Source organism: Penicillium bovifimosum, assembly GCF_028826915.1.
Source record: "Penicillium bovifimosum strain IBT 22155 chromosome Unknown utg000005l_segment0_segment0, whole genome shotgun sequence".
NCBI lineage: Eukaryota > Fungi > Ascomycota > Eurotiomycetes > Eurotiales > Aspergillaceae > Penicillium > Penicillium bovifimosum.
This window is the reverse complement of record NW_026622714.1, coordinates 440,018-453,719: the sequence shown is the minus strand read 5'-3', so window position 1 is coordinate 453,719 and position 13,702 is coordinate 440,018. Positions and strand designations below refer to the sequence as shown.

The 13,702-nt window shown below is 51.0% G+C and overlaps 7 protein-coding genes across 7 annotated transcripts; 3 read left to right on the top strand and 4 right to left on the bottom strand.

The window, feature by feature from the left end:
• Positions 1–127: 127 nt before the first annotated feature.
• On the bottom strand, positions 128–2,088 carry N7515_005342 (glycoside hydrolase family 47 protein; the record flags this gene model as incomplete). The annotated part of the gene is made up of 3 exons (XM_056666086.1): positions 128–176; positions 230–1,330; positions 1,388–2,088. The coding sequence occupies 3 exons, from the start codon at positions 2,086–2,088 to the stop codon at positions 128–130; spliced, it is 1,851 nt and encodes a 616-aa protein (XP_056519682.1).
• A 1,390-nt stretch (positions 2,089–3,478) lies between these two features.
• Positions 3,479–4,469, top strand: N7515_005341 (uncharacterized protein; the record flags this gene model as incomplete). Its single annotated transcript, XM_056666085.1, has 2 exons — positions 3,479–3,492; positions 3,542–4,469. The coding sequence occupies 2 exons, from the start codon at positions 3,479–3,481 to the stop codon at positions 4,467–4,469; spliced, it is 942 nt and encodes a 313-aa protein (XP_056519681.1).
• A 359-nt stretch (positions 4,470–4,828) lies between these two features.
• On the bottom strand, positions 4,829–5,693 carry N7515_005340 (calmodulin; the record flags this gene model as incomplete). Its single annotated transcript, XM_056666084.1, has 6 exons — positions 4,829–4,863; positions 4,929–5,141; positions 5,199–5,324; positions 5,422–5,437; positions 5,512–5,568; positions 5,691–5,693. 6 exons carry the CDS (start codon positions 5,691–5,693, stop codon positions 4,829–4,831), a joined length of 450 nt encoding a protein of 149 aa, XP_056519680.1.
• A 1,077-nt stretch (positions 5,694–6,770) lies between these two features.
• On the top strand, positions 6,771–8,165 carry N7515_005339 (t-SNARE syntaxin TLG2; the record flags this gene model as incomplete). The annotated part of the gene is made up of 4 exons (XM_056666083.1): positions 6,771–6,793; positions 6,912–7,432; positions 7,520–7,863; positions 7,920–8,165. The coding sequence occupies 4 exons, from the start codon at positions 6,771–6,773 to the stop codon at positions 8,163–8,165; spliced, it is 1,134 nt and encodes a 377-aa protein (XP_056519679.1).
• A 407-nt stretch (positions 8,166–8,572) lies between these two features.
• On the bottom strand, positions 8,573–10,042 carry N7515_005338 (CTD-interacting domain-containing protein; the record flags this gene model as incomplete). Its single annotated transcript, XM_056666082.1, has 5 exons — positions 8,573–9,429; positions 9,491–9,632; positions 9,684–9,742; positions 9,794–9,885; positions 9,945–10,042. 5 exons carry the CDS (start codon positions 10,040–10,042, stop codon positions 8,573–8,575), a joined length of 1,248 nt encoding a protein of 415 aa, XP_056519678.1.
• Positions 10,043–10,322: 280 nt separating this feature from the next.
• On the top strand, positions 10,323–11,463 carry N7515_005337 (clathrin light chain CLC1; the record flags this gene model as incomplete). The annotated part of the gene is made up of 4 exons (XM_056666081.1): positions 10,323–10,542; positions 10,605–10,834; positions 10,904–10,999; positions 11,128–11,463. Coding segments are annotated over 4 exons (882 nt in total), but the record flags the coding sequence as incomplete, so codon positions are not given.
• Positions 11,464–11,876: 413 nt separating this feature from the next.
• N7515_005336 (Hsp90 co-chaperone CDC37) lies at positions 11,877–13,378 on the bottom strand (the record flags this gene model as incomplete). Its single annotated transcript, XM_056666080.1, has 2 exons — positions 11,877–12,366; positions 12,420–13,378. The coding sequence occupies 2 exons, from the start codon at positions 13,376–13,378 to the stop codon at positions 11,877–11,879; spliced, it is 1,449 nt and encodes a 482-aa protein (XP_056519676.1).
• Between the last annotated feature and the right edge of the window lie 324 nt (positions 13,379–13,702).

The following is a 13,702-nucleotide window of genomic DNA, read 5'->3' as shown; positions in this document are numbered from 1 at the left end:
ATTCCTTTGCTGCGGTGAAAAGAAAGTAGACGCGAAGAGCCCGAAATTCCAATGCCTGTAACGCCAGACCCCATCACCCAAATCTATATTGCGAAGAAGCCAGCTGTACACACATAAACATGAGATATCACCGACCCGAGGCTTTTGGCCGCTTGAAAGGATGTGCTTCGGTGCTCCTAGAAAGAATTAGCTTGGGAAGGCAAGATAAACACCCGGAGAAAAAACATACAGCACATAGTCATCCAGACTAATATGATCCGGCTCAGAGAAAATGAGGTAGAGGTACTTCAAAGTCTCCGCAAGCCAGAAGCTCTCCATCTTGTCCATGTGTTTTGGCCTTTCATGACGCACATCGTTGATGGAAGAATGTCCGTACTTAGTCCGCGTCGCTTTATCGATGTTCTTAAACATGCGCCACGCGGAGTCTTGGAGAGTCTTATCTCCAGTGATCCGATACATGACGAATAGGGATTCGAGGGCTTCAGGTCTGTACAGTAAATATGTCAATGAGCCGAAGTGCATCAAACGAAGAAGTGAATCGAACCTAAGCTTATACGCCGCGTCCTTGATATCAGTCACACCTGGCGGCAGACCCAGGGTCTTGATGCGTTCCTCTGCCTTTTCGCGCATCTCCTCGTTTTCGATGGTTTGCGAAATGACATCTGACATCCACTGCTCTTCATCCCACGGGCACTTATCGGCTTTCTTGCAAGGACTGACTTTGAAGATCTCCGGCATGATACCCGTGGGCATCACGTCGTATGCCCAGACGCAGCCGTCGGTAAGTCCCTTAGCGACTTCCATATCTTCCGGGCGGTTGAAGACCTTGGCTCCGATGGCCACGGTGCCACCCATGAAGCATTTGAGGTGATCAGGTGTGTATTGGAAGGTCTTTGAATCGCCTCTCATTGCAACAACGTTGGCAGTGAAGAGGACCTGCCGATTCTCGTCCTTGGTCATTGCTCTAAAAACCAGGTTCTCATTGAATGTCGCAATGGCCTTTTCATACATCCGACGATACTTGTCGGTCTGTGCACCTAGGAGGATGTGCTCTTTGGGTAAGTATTCGTAGGCGGAATCCGCACATGCACCAATGGTGAATTCGGAGTCGTCAAATCTCATCTGGTCCGTATCGATCCATGTTGGCCACAGACCAGGCATCCGGGTCTTGTCTTGGCCGACCTCGAGCTCGTTCATGACCCGCTGCACCGCGTCGTAGTACTTGGGATCTCCGGTCAATTGGGTAAGGCGAGTGAACTCCATGGTTAACGAGCCCATCTCTGCCAAACTGGTGCGCACTGAGGGGTAGATTTCTTGGTTTTTGGCGGACCTTCATTTCGTCAATCTCGATATCTGGGTGTTGTATAGGTCCTGCATTTCGGCTTACCTGGTCCAATCCCACCGCACTTGGGGCATGCGATTATGGGTGTCGAACGCATTGAAGATCATCTCGCCCAGTTCGACAGCCTTTCTCAGCAGGATAGGATGTTTTCCCTCGGTCAGGTCATGAGCAGCAATGAAGCCGCCCATGTAGCGAATAATGATCTCAAAGACAGGAACCTGCCTACTCTTGGTCGTTGTGAAGTCGATTTCGTCCAAAGCCTCCAGTGCCAGCTGAAGCTCATCGTCCAGTCCCATGATAATAAGCGCATCCAGCGAGTCAACGAGGGTGGCACCCCAACCGTTGAAGGTATCGTCATACCCTCCAGTGCGAGGTTTCAGCTCGTCTCGCATCCATGCGAAATCCTTATATCCATTCCAGGAGTATAGGAATGCCTCCTTCACAGCATCTCGCTTTTTGAGTCTCTCGTTGCGCTCGCTGGGGGTTTCTTTCGGAAAGTCATGCTGGATGCGGGGGATTGTCACTGAGCCCTGTGGTAGCGGGATATATTGCGCAACGGGGTATCGCGCAGTCACTTTATCCAGACGGATGGCATCTTGCCGGATAGTGCTATCTTTTCTGGAGATTGGCTTTGTGAGACGACTCCGGGGAGTTTGTGTCCTCGGTAGCCAGAAGAAGAGAATGTACGTTGCAACGATCAGAAAGAATGCGGTTGATATAGGTCGGGTTTTGCGCTTGGAGAACATAATGAACGCAGTCAGCTGATGCCGATGCTGCAACTAGAATCACGAAAATAACAAAAGAATGGCCATAGGAAATCCAGATTAGGAGTGAAGGTGTATAAGTCAATGACCGGACAGAATAGAAGTAAAGACCGGCATTGGCGTTTCAGAGAGAATTGACTCCCTAACAATGCAAACCGCAAAAGGGAATGGACACATTTTAACACCATGTGGAACAGTGGAGGGCAACGTCATGCATTGTGAGAGATCTCTACCTCAACGAGAGATCAGACGCGGCCTGGCCTGTGATCTCCAGTGATCGTCCCTGTGGCTCCATGAAGGCATGATGCCCGAGACATTTGAACGATGATTGGTGTAACCTCAATGTTATCCCTTTACACGCAACAAGGGTGAAAGTTGCAGGGTCGAAGCCGTTATTATTAGAGTCTTTAATGGTGTAAGTCTAGACTTTACTCCAAAGTGCCAAGATGCTCAGTCTTATTCAGGGCTGTGCTCCCCTGTTGGAGGGCGCCACCAACCCCACTGCGGCCCCTGACTCCGATGGGCCCTGGTCCCTGGAGCTCTGGAGTCGATCTTATCGATTTCTAGAACTCTTCGACAATCAATTAGAGTATCGCCTCACTCTGAATAAAGCATTGTCGTGTCACTCGTGTGCCCTTCCAAATATCATTGATCTTGATCGGACATCCATATGGTCAAAGGTCCTGCTTTATTATGACGGACTGACAGTGACTGTATCGAAGACTAGGGGACAATTGGCGGACAACGGAGCGTAATAAGGCTGTACTGCTGAGCCCGACCACAGGTCCCAGCTTCTAGAACTAGTTTCAAAGGTTCATGGAAGGAGAGCTCGCCTTGGAGGTTTCCAATATCCCATGCTCTGTACGGAGTGTAGAAAAGAAGCGTGTTGACACCAAACAAACTTCTTCCTTAGGCTTCGGTCCAGATGTTGGTGTTTGCATTGTTTGCATACCAATGTGATCATGGGCTTCTGTCTAGAGAATTGCTAAACCACTTGTAACGCAGTCTCTAGAACAACCCCATACATAAAAATCATCCAAAGGTCGGTAGCTGAGTCTTTCTTATTGTCCGTACTTATACTAATCATGCTATAGACTGCCAAGCTCCCGTCTCGTCTGAGAGGCACTATCTCGTCTCTCCTTCTGGCATTGGACCTGAGCATCATTCCTATTGAAAGAGCACGACATCTATATTGCATGATTACTATCTGCCATCAGTCACTTGAATGATATTCTAGCTGGTCTAGAAAACGCCGAAATCGTAGCAATCACCGGCCCTATCGTCTCAGCTCAAAGCATCATCAACTCGACCGTGCTGTGACCATCACCCTATCTTCCTCTTTGCACCTGGCACAAGAAAGGAAACATCAAAAATGCCTATCACCGGGTAAATCAATCTTCCCACTATATTTAACTTCCTAGACTAACCCACAAAGCGTCTACTTCATCCCCTCAAACCCCAATTCCTCAACAGCCCTCAGTACAGTAACGGAGCGCCTCCGCGCCGCCTTCCCAGATGAAGACATCGCTCCAATCGGCCGCTGGGCCCTGGAGCAAAAGCTCCTCCGCGACACCCTAGGCCTCCTCCCCGCCTCCTCAACCAACAAGAAACCCCCAAACCCGCGCTACATGCAGTTCCTTTCATTAAGCCACTACCCCACCCACGGTTTCATCTACACCTCTGAGCCAGCAGACAAACCACCAGCACCAAACCAAACCCCAACAGGCCCGGTAAACGGTATCGCGCCGGATCACTCCCCGGCCCCACCAATGGTCATGACTACCATCCCCCCTGCTTCCTACGGCACCCTATTCCAGCATTTTACTTACGCCTGCCAGCCGTTTTGGAGTCATAGGTTCACGCTCGCTGTGCCGAATGGGGTCGTCTATGATGTTGGCGATTTCCGCGTGCGGCTTGGCGATGTGCGTCAGACGGTCCCGACGGCGCGGGTGCGTGGTACGCTGGTTGAGATTGAGTGGCGGGGGCCGTCGGTTGTGGAGGCGATTCCTGTTGCTAGGGAAGATGGGTCGTTTGGGAGTGTAGCTGGAGCGGGGGGTATTGATCTGGAAGCTGACTCTGGCATTGATATCTCTGCTGCCGATATTGAGGAGTCGGATATCGATGCTGAGTATACGGCGACTGCGTCGTTGATTCGGGAGTTTTGGGCTAGGCTGGGTATGGAGGGCCGAGAGGCTATTCTCATTCCTGGTGTTGGAAGCGAGGTTAAAGAGCGGTTGAGGCGGTGGAAGAAGGCTGGTTCTAGGACTGATATCGGAAGAGATGATGCAGAGGGAGAGCCTGATCCGTGGTCTGGGGCGGACGTTGCGAGGCAGTTTATGGAGGTCTTGAGATTTAATCGATAGTCGGGAATTGACTGGCATCCAGCGGTTGAACGGCTATACAAGATTGGGATCATGCGCTTGCTACAGAGTTTCGAGGGATGTCTATCGGAAGGTGACCGTGTTGGTACAAACCAACACCAGGGACTAACATGGAGAGAGCGATGGTTTGTAGATTATAAATACTAGGTTCGGAACATGGCCCAATCCATTCCATCTGCATGCCACGGTACACGCTTGATCGTAAATCATCCAAGATGTGTAGTGTAACGAGCATAAACTACGGGAAATCGGCACTGGATGATTGAAATGAAAGAGAAACATCCTCGTAACGAAGCTCCTATGTCAGCTAACATGAAAAAGGCGTATGATAATTGCAGCGCTTATTTTTGCATCATCAGCTGGACGAACTCGTTGTCTGTGGAGATGAATATATTAGTATACGGTAGGCAAGCAGACTCCAGGATTGTTTCGCAAACATACAGTCGATCCGGCCATCACCATCCTGATCCGCCTCGCGGATCATCTCGTCAACCTCGTCGTCAGTCAGCTTCTCGCCGATAGAAGTCATAACGTGGCGCAGCTCAGCGGCAGAGATGAAGCCGTTGTTGTCACGATCGAACACCTTGAAAGCCTCACGGATCTCCTCCTCAGAATCGGTATCCTTCATCTTGCGAGCCATCATGGTGAGGAATTCTACCGCAACGTCAATAACCGTCTCGTTTCTCAAATCATCGGGTTATGGTCTAGTACCGGGGAAGTCAATGGTGCCGTTGTTGTCGGCGTCAACCTCGTTGATCATGTCCTGCAGCTCAGACTCGGAGGGGTTCTGGCCGAGGGAGCGCATGACGGTACCAAGCTCCTTGGTGGTGATTTGTCCTGGTGTAGTTCTAGGTTAGTATGCTCCATCGTAGAATTCCCAAGCAGACGACGCTGCTGTCGACTCGAATGAACTGTCGGGCGTGATCGCACTCACCATCGCCATCCTTGTCCTATTTCATAACAACCTCCCGGTCAGCATGGCCCCGGCTTCCACGTCTTTAACTTTGCATGTGGGGGTACTCACAAAAAGGGAGAATGCCTCCTTGTACTCGGACACTTGCTCTTCGGTCAGGGAATCGGCCTATGCCACGGTCAGCGAGGTCCAGAGGTTCAGTGTCGATACCCCGCAATGTGGGGGAGTGTCAATTTCGACAGCACAACAGAGGGTTTCCTGTAAAGTTGGCAAATTATAAGAATACATACCATGATGAATGTAGATGAGGAAGAATGCAATCTAAAGAGAAGGAGGGGTCGAATATGGAGAAGAGAGTAAGGGGAATTAGCCTTACCAGAGGTACCAAAATAGCGTGCCTGAGGTGCCCAGTCAGCGTCGTCAGCTCAGGGCGGTGGGGGCGTCTAACACCTCCAGGGCTGAATGTCTGACTGCGTATTCATCCTTCGTGATTTCCTGTTCGATTGATCAAGGAGTCAAGGACCGCGATTCTTGTTTGCTATAACAATGACCTCGGGGTATCATCTTTCACAAGGCATATGCAACGCCTGGTGGACAATGGAGAGCTTCATGTCAGAGGTTCAGGACCATGCTGAGCGAGCTAACAGTGACAGCATAAAGCCAGCCTTAAGAGGCCCATTGCGCTAACGTTAGCAAGGTCTTGGCTTGAGGCGTACTTCTCCTATCTTTAGGGCTGTTGTAGACTGCGGGTCCATAACTAACTACATGATATCGACATACCTAGTGTGTCGCCTGAATTTACAGATGTTGACCGTCAAATGGACTTTACAATAGCCCACATACGGTGGATCTTCGAGAAAATGAGTTCTTATTGCGTTGTAGGACCTTCTGAATGTACGTATTTGCCTGCTAAAGCTCAATGTAAGAACCTACAGGTAGGCAGGGTACGGTGTACTCGATATGAAAGGAGAGCTTTCTTATATAGCAGAGCACACGACCTACATAATGACATTACACGATGAAGAGCCCTAGTACATGTTACAGTGCAATAATCAACCTTCAACGCCATACTTATGATACTTTTCACGAAGGACCGAAGCTGCAGCCCTGCAGGCTCCCAACGGCGATAAATACTTACACACTCATACCAAAATTACCAAACTCCACATAGACAATACCACATAATTACACGATGAATACCGGGCATATGCGACCCCTTCCGATGCACATGTGGAGAGCTCCTGTCACTCACCTCCGACTACATCGCGGCCCCAAACTACCAGCCTAATCCCCTCAGCTGATCATGAGTCTGATAAGCTCACCGCGCCAATAAACCACCTATCTGATCCGATCCTTCCAACGCCCTCACAATGTGGCGGGATCGCACCAATCTGTATGCAGCCCCATGCCCTACGTCAGACGCAACCTTGCGCCCCGACAAGAAAGACAGCACCACCCAGAAACCCTAGCCTACAAAGCGAATCCCACTAATAAATCCCTCTGGCACACAGCTACCTCTCCTACCGCCAATCCCTAATCCACCACCCCGCCAAAAAGCCACAATTCACACCAACAAATGGCTTCTCCGACACACCTTCCCACCCGGAAGAAAACCGGCGCCTGATTTCCGACACTGACGAAGATGGCGACATGGTCATTGAAATGGACCTCCTCCCACCGCGCTGGGCCGACGTGCAGGAAGAGGTCTCCGAGCTGCTAGCGGAAATCGCCCAGAACTCCGCCCAGCTTGACAAGCTGCATCAGAAACACCTGCTCCCGGGTTTCGGCGACGAGGATTTGCGCAGGAAGGATGAGGGCATCATTGAGCGCTTAACTCAGGATATCACGCGCTCTTTCCATGATTGTCAGCGCTCCATCATGCGCATTGAGACTATGGTTGCGGAGTCGAAGGCACAGGGTGCTGTTACTAGTGGCGAGGAGACTATGGCGAAGAATATTCAGATTTCGCTGGCTGCTAGGGTGCAGGAAGCTAGTGCGCGGTTTAGGAAGAAGCAGAGCACTTATTTGCGGAGTATGCGATTCCCTTCTCTCTTGCTTTTCTTTTTCTTGTCCCGCCCTGGTTTGTTTCAGTCCGGCTAATGTGTGACTTGTTGTGCAGAATTACGAGACCTCGAGGGAATTGCGACGCCATTCGATATCACACCCCCGCAGGCCCAGAACCCATACACGGATCCCTCGATGATGGAGTCAGATGCCGACAGGTCTTTCTCGCAGACGATGTTGCAGCAGACTTCGCAGCGGCAGACGGGTGTGAATGATGCCGCTATTGCGCAGCGCGAGCGTGAAATCAACGATATCGCAAAGGGAATCATTGAGCTCTCGGATATATTCCGGGAACTGCAGAGCATGATCATCGACCAAGGAACCATGCTGGACCGTATAGATTACAACATCGAGCGAATGGGTACCGAGGTTAAGGCCGCAGATAAGGAGCTGAAAGTGGTATGTCTTCGCTTTACCAGTTCTTCTCTCACTTGGATTCAATTTGACACATCTAGGCTACGAGTTATCAAAAACGAACCACTAAACGCAAGATCATGCTATTGCTTTTCCTGGTCGTCATTGGAATGATCATTCTATTGGTTGTGAAGCCCAAGGGCCACAGCTCCAGCTCAGCACCGCCGCCTCCAGAGGATGAATCGTCGAATAATATCCGCTCTGTGATGGCTTACCGAGGGAGGAGACATCGATTATCAAATCGGTTCGTGCGAGATCGATGGTTGGATCCAGATATATTCCGATGATGTCTCTTAGGTTGCAAATAGCATTAGTTCCTAGACAATATGAAGGAAACACGAGACATTCTTTTCGCATATAGTCGTAGATACCTACCAGGTGCGACTTGGAAGCGGCCTACTTCCCGCCACCTATGGGTGGATACATGGTTTACACGGAGATGCTCCCACAGAAGCGGTATACCTAGAAGAAATCTCGTTACTGGCCTGGATTTAGGCCATTTGCTTCATTATTCGAGCCATACGTTTAGTCACTTAGTACACAAGATCAATGGTTCCCATGGTTCAACCGGAGATAGCGTAGAAGACTGCTAATTGGCAAAGATTGGAAGGTAACATCCGTAAAACACATTCAAGTTCAGCCATGCACTTTGCCATAGTAAAGCATGACCGGAGGTATCCGACCTCATATGCACTTACTTGCCCTGGTTGGCTAGCAGGTCAGCAACATCGGCATCTAGATCACCGCCCGCAAAAGCCGCGTAATCCTCTTCCCCATGCGAGATCTTGCGCCTCTTTGCATGGCCATCGGCAGCAATATCAAAGGCATGCTGTGGCTGGGCAGTCGCGGAAAGATCGTTCACACCAGTCCCGTTGTCTGGCTGCTGGATATCGGGGATGTTCATGTGACTCCATTCCGAGGCGTCGTCGTCTGCCTCTTCAGTAAAAGGACCGTGGCGAAGCGCTTGCTTCTCTGGCTGTGGAGATCCCACAGGTGTGATAGCTTCCACTGGGGGAGGTGTCAAGGCTTCGATTTCGGGGCGAGCAGATACATTCTCATGTCCACTAGAATCGCCATGGTCTGCAGGGGACTCTCCGCTTGGCAGGCCGCGCAGGATCGCATCTTCAACCTCGCGCTTCTTGTTATCAACCGAAATCTTCTTCTGCGCGAGCTCTGAGCTAAGGGCTTCCTCTTTCGATAGCTCCGCGCGGTTGGTCTCGAGGATCTTTTCAAGCCCGTCGATCAAAGCACGGCGCGACTTGATAACCTCAGAGACGGAGTTCTCTGCATTGGCGAGAGTCTTCAGCAGCGAGCTGAGACGTGCAGCATGAACAGGCAGTGTAGGCTTCGGGGCATTGGGATCATGGAGCTTGTCGAACTCTGTGGTAGCGAGTGTGGAGGAGCTGCTGGAGTTGACAACAGCCTTGCTGACGGCAACCTGCAATGGGACGAGAGGTTGTAGTTCATTAGGGGTGGAACCCGAAGAAGTATCCTTGAAGAAGGAGCCCCCGAGGGTTTGTTTCTTTGTGGTAGAGCGAGTTTTGTCAACTTCTGCAAGATGGGTCAGTTCGGTTGGTCCCCACTTGTCTGTATTGCTGTTGACATGGCTTACCGTCGATGCGAGCTTCGACTGCGTCCAAAAGAGCTCCGTCAAACACATTGCGTTGTCTCCAGACCTCCACTACTCGGCGAATTCTTTGTTGGTAATCCGCCGACGACCCTTTGTAAGCTGTTGTAGTAGCATCGACGATGATCTAAAGTTCTGTTAGTCGGAGTCGCCGCGGCGGATCGAGGGGGAAACGGACCGGCGAGAATGCAATAAGGAAATCATCTTTGCCACGGGCTTTAGATTGCTGGGCCACCTCTGTAAATATAGTTAGCAAGTGAAACTGAGCTTGGGGTGGATCGTATGTACCATTGGCTAGGTAGATCAAATTGAGCCGCTTGGGAGCAGGCGAGTCGCGAATCTTCTGTAACCAGATCTGTCCAGTGCGTTCTGCATGGCGCCTGAATTTACCACCAGAAGTTAGCGGGTCTCATTTACAGAGAAGGGGGTGTTGATGTACCTGTGGAACATGACCCACTGCGCGACGGTCACAATGCTCTCCTGGGTCTCGTTCAGAGCCGAGAGCTTCGCTTTAACGGCATCATCGGTGAAAGCCATGATATCAGAGTCAATGAAGGACTTGGGTTGTATCTTTAGAGACAAATGAGAAATGAGATTATCCTAGGCGCGCAAGTAGCAATCAAAGTGAAGGACGCAAAGGAAATAGGTAGCAATTGACCGCCTCTGGAACGGTGAGAGCTGCGAATCGCAATTGCAGTTAGAGGTAATTGCCCGTGATCAAAACCAGAGGAAGAGCAGACGAAGATCTTAATTACCAAGCTCTTTAGCACGAGTGAAGCTGAAGTGGCTTGTACCCCAAGCTTGAAACGTGGATAAGCCTACCGCCCTAGCAACGGCAGAACAACGGACCGCCGAGCCTACTGCGGTCACACTTGTCAACACCTCTACTTCTTATCACTCTCAACAACCCAATCGCTTTATTCCTTCTGCTTGTGACGACCTTCCTAATCCAACTTCCTCTATTCAATCGTCTCATCAGCTTCAATCAACTTTCAGAATGGCGGATCGTTTCCCTTCCCTAGAGGACTTCTCTGAGGGTATGCTTATCCCGCCTTACTTGCTCTCCTTACGCCGGAGCTAACATGTCACCCGCATTTAGGCCAAACCGAAGTCGCCAACACCCAAGACGCTACCGAAGATGATTTCCTGGCCCGTGAGCGCGCCGCACTCGGCGAAGATGCCGACCAATTCGCTACCACCCACGACCACGTTGCGGATCAGACTGTAGGCGGGGATGATGACCTGCTTGGTGGAGGCGACGAGCCTGTCGAGGAGATCGGCCACTTTGAATCATCATTCCCTTCCGTGGAGACTCAGAATCAGAACGAGGTATGGAATGACTATTGGTTCCATCAGGGTGAACATACAGTATGCTGACCAGGGGTTACATCTATACAGCGCGTGGCTCCCGGCGGCACAATCACTGGATCCGGCTCACCTTTCCCCCGTACCGGCTACCCAAGCACACAGGAACCCGAGGATGAGGGAGATGCAGTCCGGTGAGTTCAATTGCTGATCCCGGATCACGAGGCGCACAACCTGCGGCATCCTCAGCCATCATGTTCTGGCTTGCATCACCAAACTGACTTGTTTCTTTCAATGATAGTGAATGGCGTGAGAAGCGTGACGCTGAGATTGCCCGCCGTGCAGAGGTCTCCGCTGAGAAGAAGGCCGCTACCGTCAAGAAGGCACAGGAGGATATCGACGACTTCTACGTTTCCTACAACAACAAGGCCGAAAAGAACCGCACCCACGCCCGCGCCGAAGCCGAACAGTTCCTTGCCAACCGGGAGGATACCTCCGCCGGTGGTACTAGCTGGGAGCGCATTGCCAAGCTGGTCGATGTTTCAGGCAAGGGCTCCGCAGGCGGTGCCAGCGGCTCTGGAAAGGAGCGTTTCCGTGAGATGTTGCTTGAACTTCGGAAGGACAAGGAGGCTCCTGGTTCCAGCGGAATCTAGGTGGTTTGTTTTAGCGCGTGGGATAGATAATGGATTCCCGGTCAGGACGGTGGTGCCCCCATGTTTACTGACATACTCTCGTACGATTTGATTTTCTTTCTACATTCCCCTTCCTGCATCGCGTGGCAGTCGGACTTTTCTTTCTGGCAGCTGTATCTCTTTATTCTCTTTACTTTGTTTCATTCTACGCAGCGAAGTCGCCAGGGGTTTTGTAAATTAGTATCTCACCGAAATCGACATCATCGATATCCAATCGCGGATTTTCTTTCACGCTTCGAGTACTTCTGATTGGAGTTGTTGGGTATGTGGAAGGTAAAATGTAGAACGTAATTCACAATAGACAGGAATTGGCAATAAACCAAGAGTAAGAAATGCATAACGTTACATCACATCATCATCGACGTTGGGATATCTTAGTCAAGTTCGGTAACATCACCGCCAGGCTCTCCGACTTCTTCCTTACCCTCAGCTTCCAGTTCCTTCAGCTTCTTCTGCCCCTCGGCTGTTGTGGCATCCACAATTCCCTCCTCCAAGCTGAGCATGCCTCCATTACCCAATTGCTCCACAACGACCTCCGCCTCCTCAACGGACATCCTTCCGAGGACCTTGTTTACCTCATCCAGGGACTCGGTCTCCAATGCCTTCTGCAAGTCTGCGGGGAAAGCGTCGAAGAGCTTGCGCGATTCAATCTCGACGGGATCCTGACTGTTGGCGGCGGGGATATTGATGGTGATCTTAGTACCGGGGTCAACAGCGTGCAGCTGGATTTGCTCTACGCCCCCAGATTCGTCGGATGCCGAGCTGTTCTTGTTGAGCTCAGCGGAGCGAGTCTTGATGCGGTTGTATGTGTCATTGACGTCGTTGAGGAACAGAGTTGCTGCGCGGTGGTCCTTGGTGGTAATGCTGGGAATAATTCGTTAGAATAGATCGTGTGAAGGAAATTGAGATCAACATACCGAGTGAAGAACAGCTGGATACCGTCAGGACCGAGCGAGCGGCAGTATTGCAGAAGCAGACCCTGGTGCACACACTGGCGAGCATACTCCTCGTTACCCTTCATCTGGTTGTTGAATGCCTCTACAAGCAAACCATCGGTTTCCTTCTCGGCGACAATATCCGGGTTCGCTGAGATGAACTGCAGGTAGGCCTTGTAGTCTCCAGGCTTGAGTTGAGCAAATTTCTTCGCCAACGGACTAATCTCGACATCGGCAGGATCGTCATCATCGCCTTCATCATCGGCCTTGGTCATGGAGCTTGCTGCGCCGGGGTTCAGGAGCTCGACGGAGGTCTCCTTTGCTTTGGCAGCAGCCTTCGCTTTCTCCGCAGCCTTGGTGATATGTGACTGATTGAAACCTTCATGTAGCTTATCACTAGTGATTTTAGAGCTTTCTTCCTTCTCAAGTTGCGCAAGCTTCGCGTCCAGTTCTTTCTGAAGACCCTGGATCTTTTCGAGGTGCCCATTCACACCTTGAATGTATGCCTGGAACATGTTCTCAGGCTTGGGATCTTTAATATCCGCCTTCACTTGGTCCACTAGGGAGCTCAACATCTGGGAGAATTTAGGCTGTTCCGGCGCGTGTGTGTATACTCCCTCCGGCGGGGTAGGGGCCTGGTCTTCGGCGGGGTTGCTCGCGAATTCCATGATTGTGGTGAAAATGAACTCATCGGGGGAAGCAGATGAGTCCTCATGCTTCTTGAGAGACTCGAGGAGTTTATCGATGCGCGACAGCAATCCATCATTGATAATTCGCTCGTACTTGAGGGTCTTGATCTCGTGGCGGCGCTGATCTCGTTGCTGGTGAATCTGAGCCTGCTTGGCCCGGATAAAAGAACGCTTATCGACATTGGGATGGACTTCGATGTCCGAATCATCAGAGAGCTCCAAGGAGTCCCATTTGCTGTAGTCGAGCACCATTTTGTGAATCTGTAGATTGGTATGAGGTGGGGTGGGTATGCAGGGCGCGAATGATAGACGATGGACAAACGTTATCCTGATTTAAGCACAAGTAGAATTGGAGTGGGTGTCCACAAGATGATCTGAAGCAGTTCAGAACAGTGAAACTGCAAATAAACACAGCTTCTGGCCCCCTCTCAGACGAAGTATCCAGACCACTCGATCAGCTTCCATGGGCGGTAAGTCGAGGCAAATCCAATGGGCGGTCAATATGGGCAGATTCGGCCCCGAAAACCGCCTTGCTGATGACCACATGCGTCGGCGAAGCTTAACCATATCTTCGCA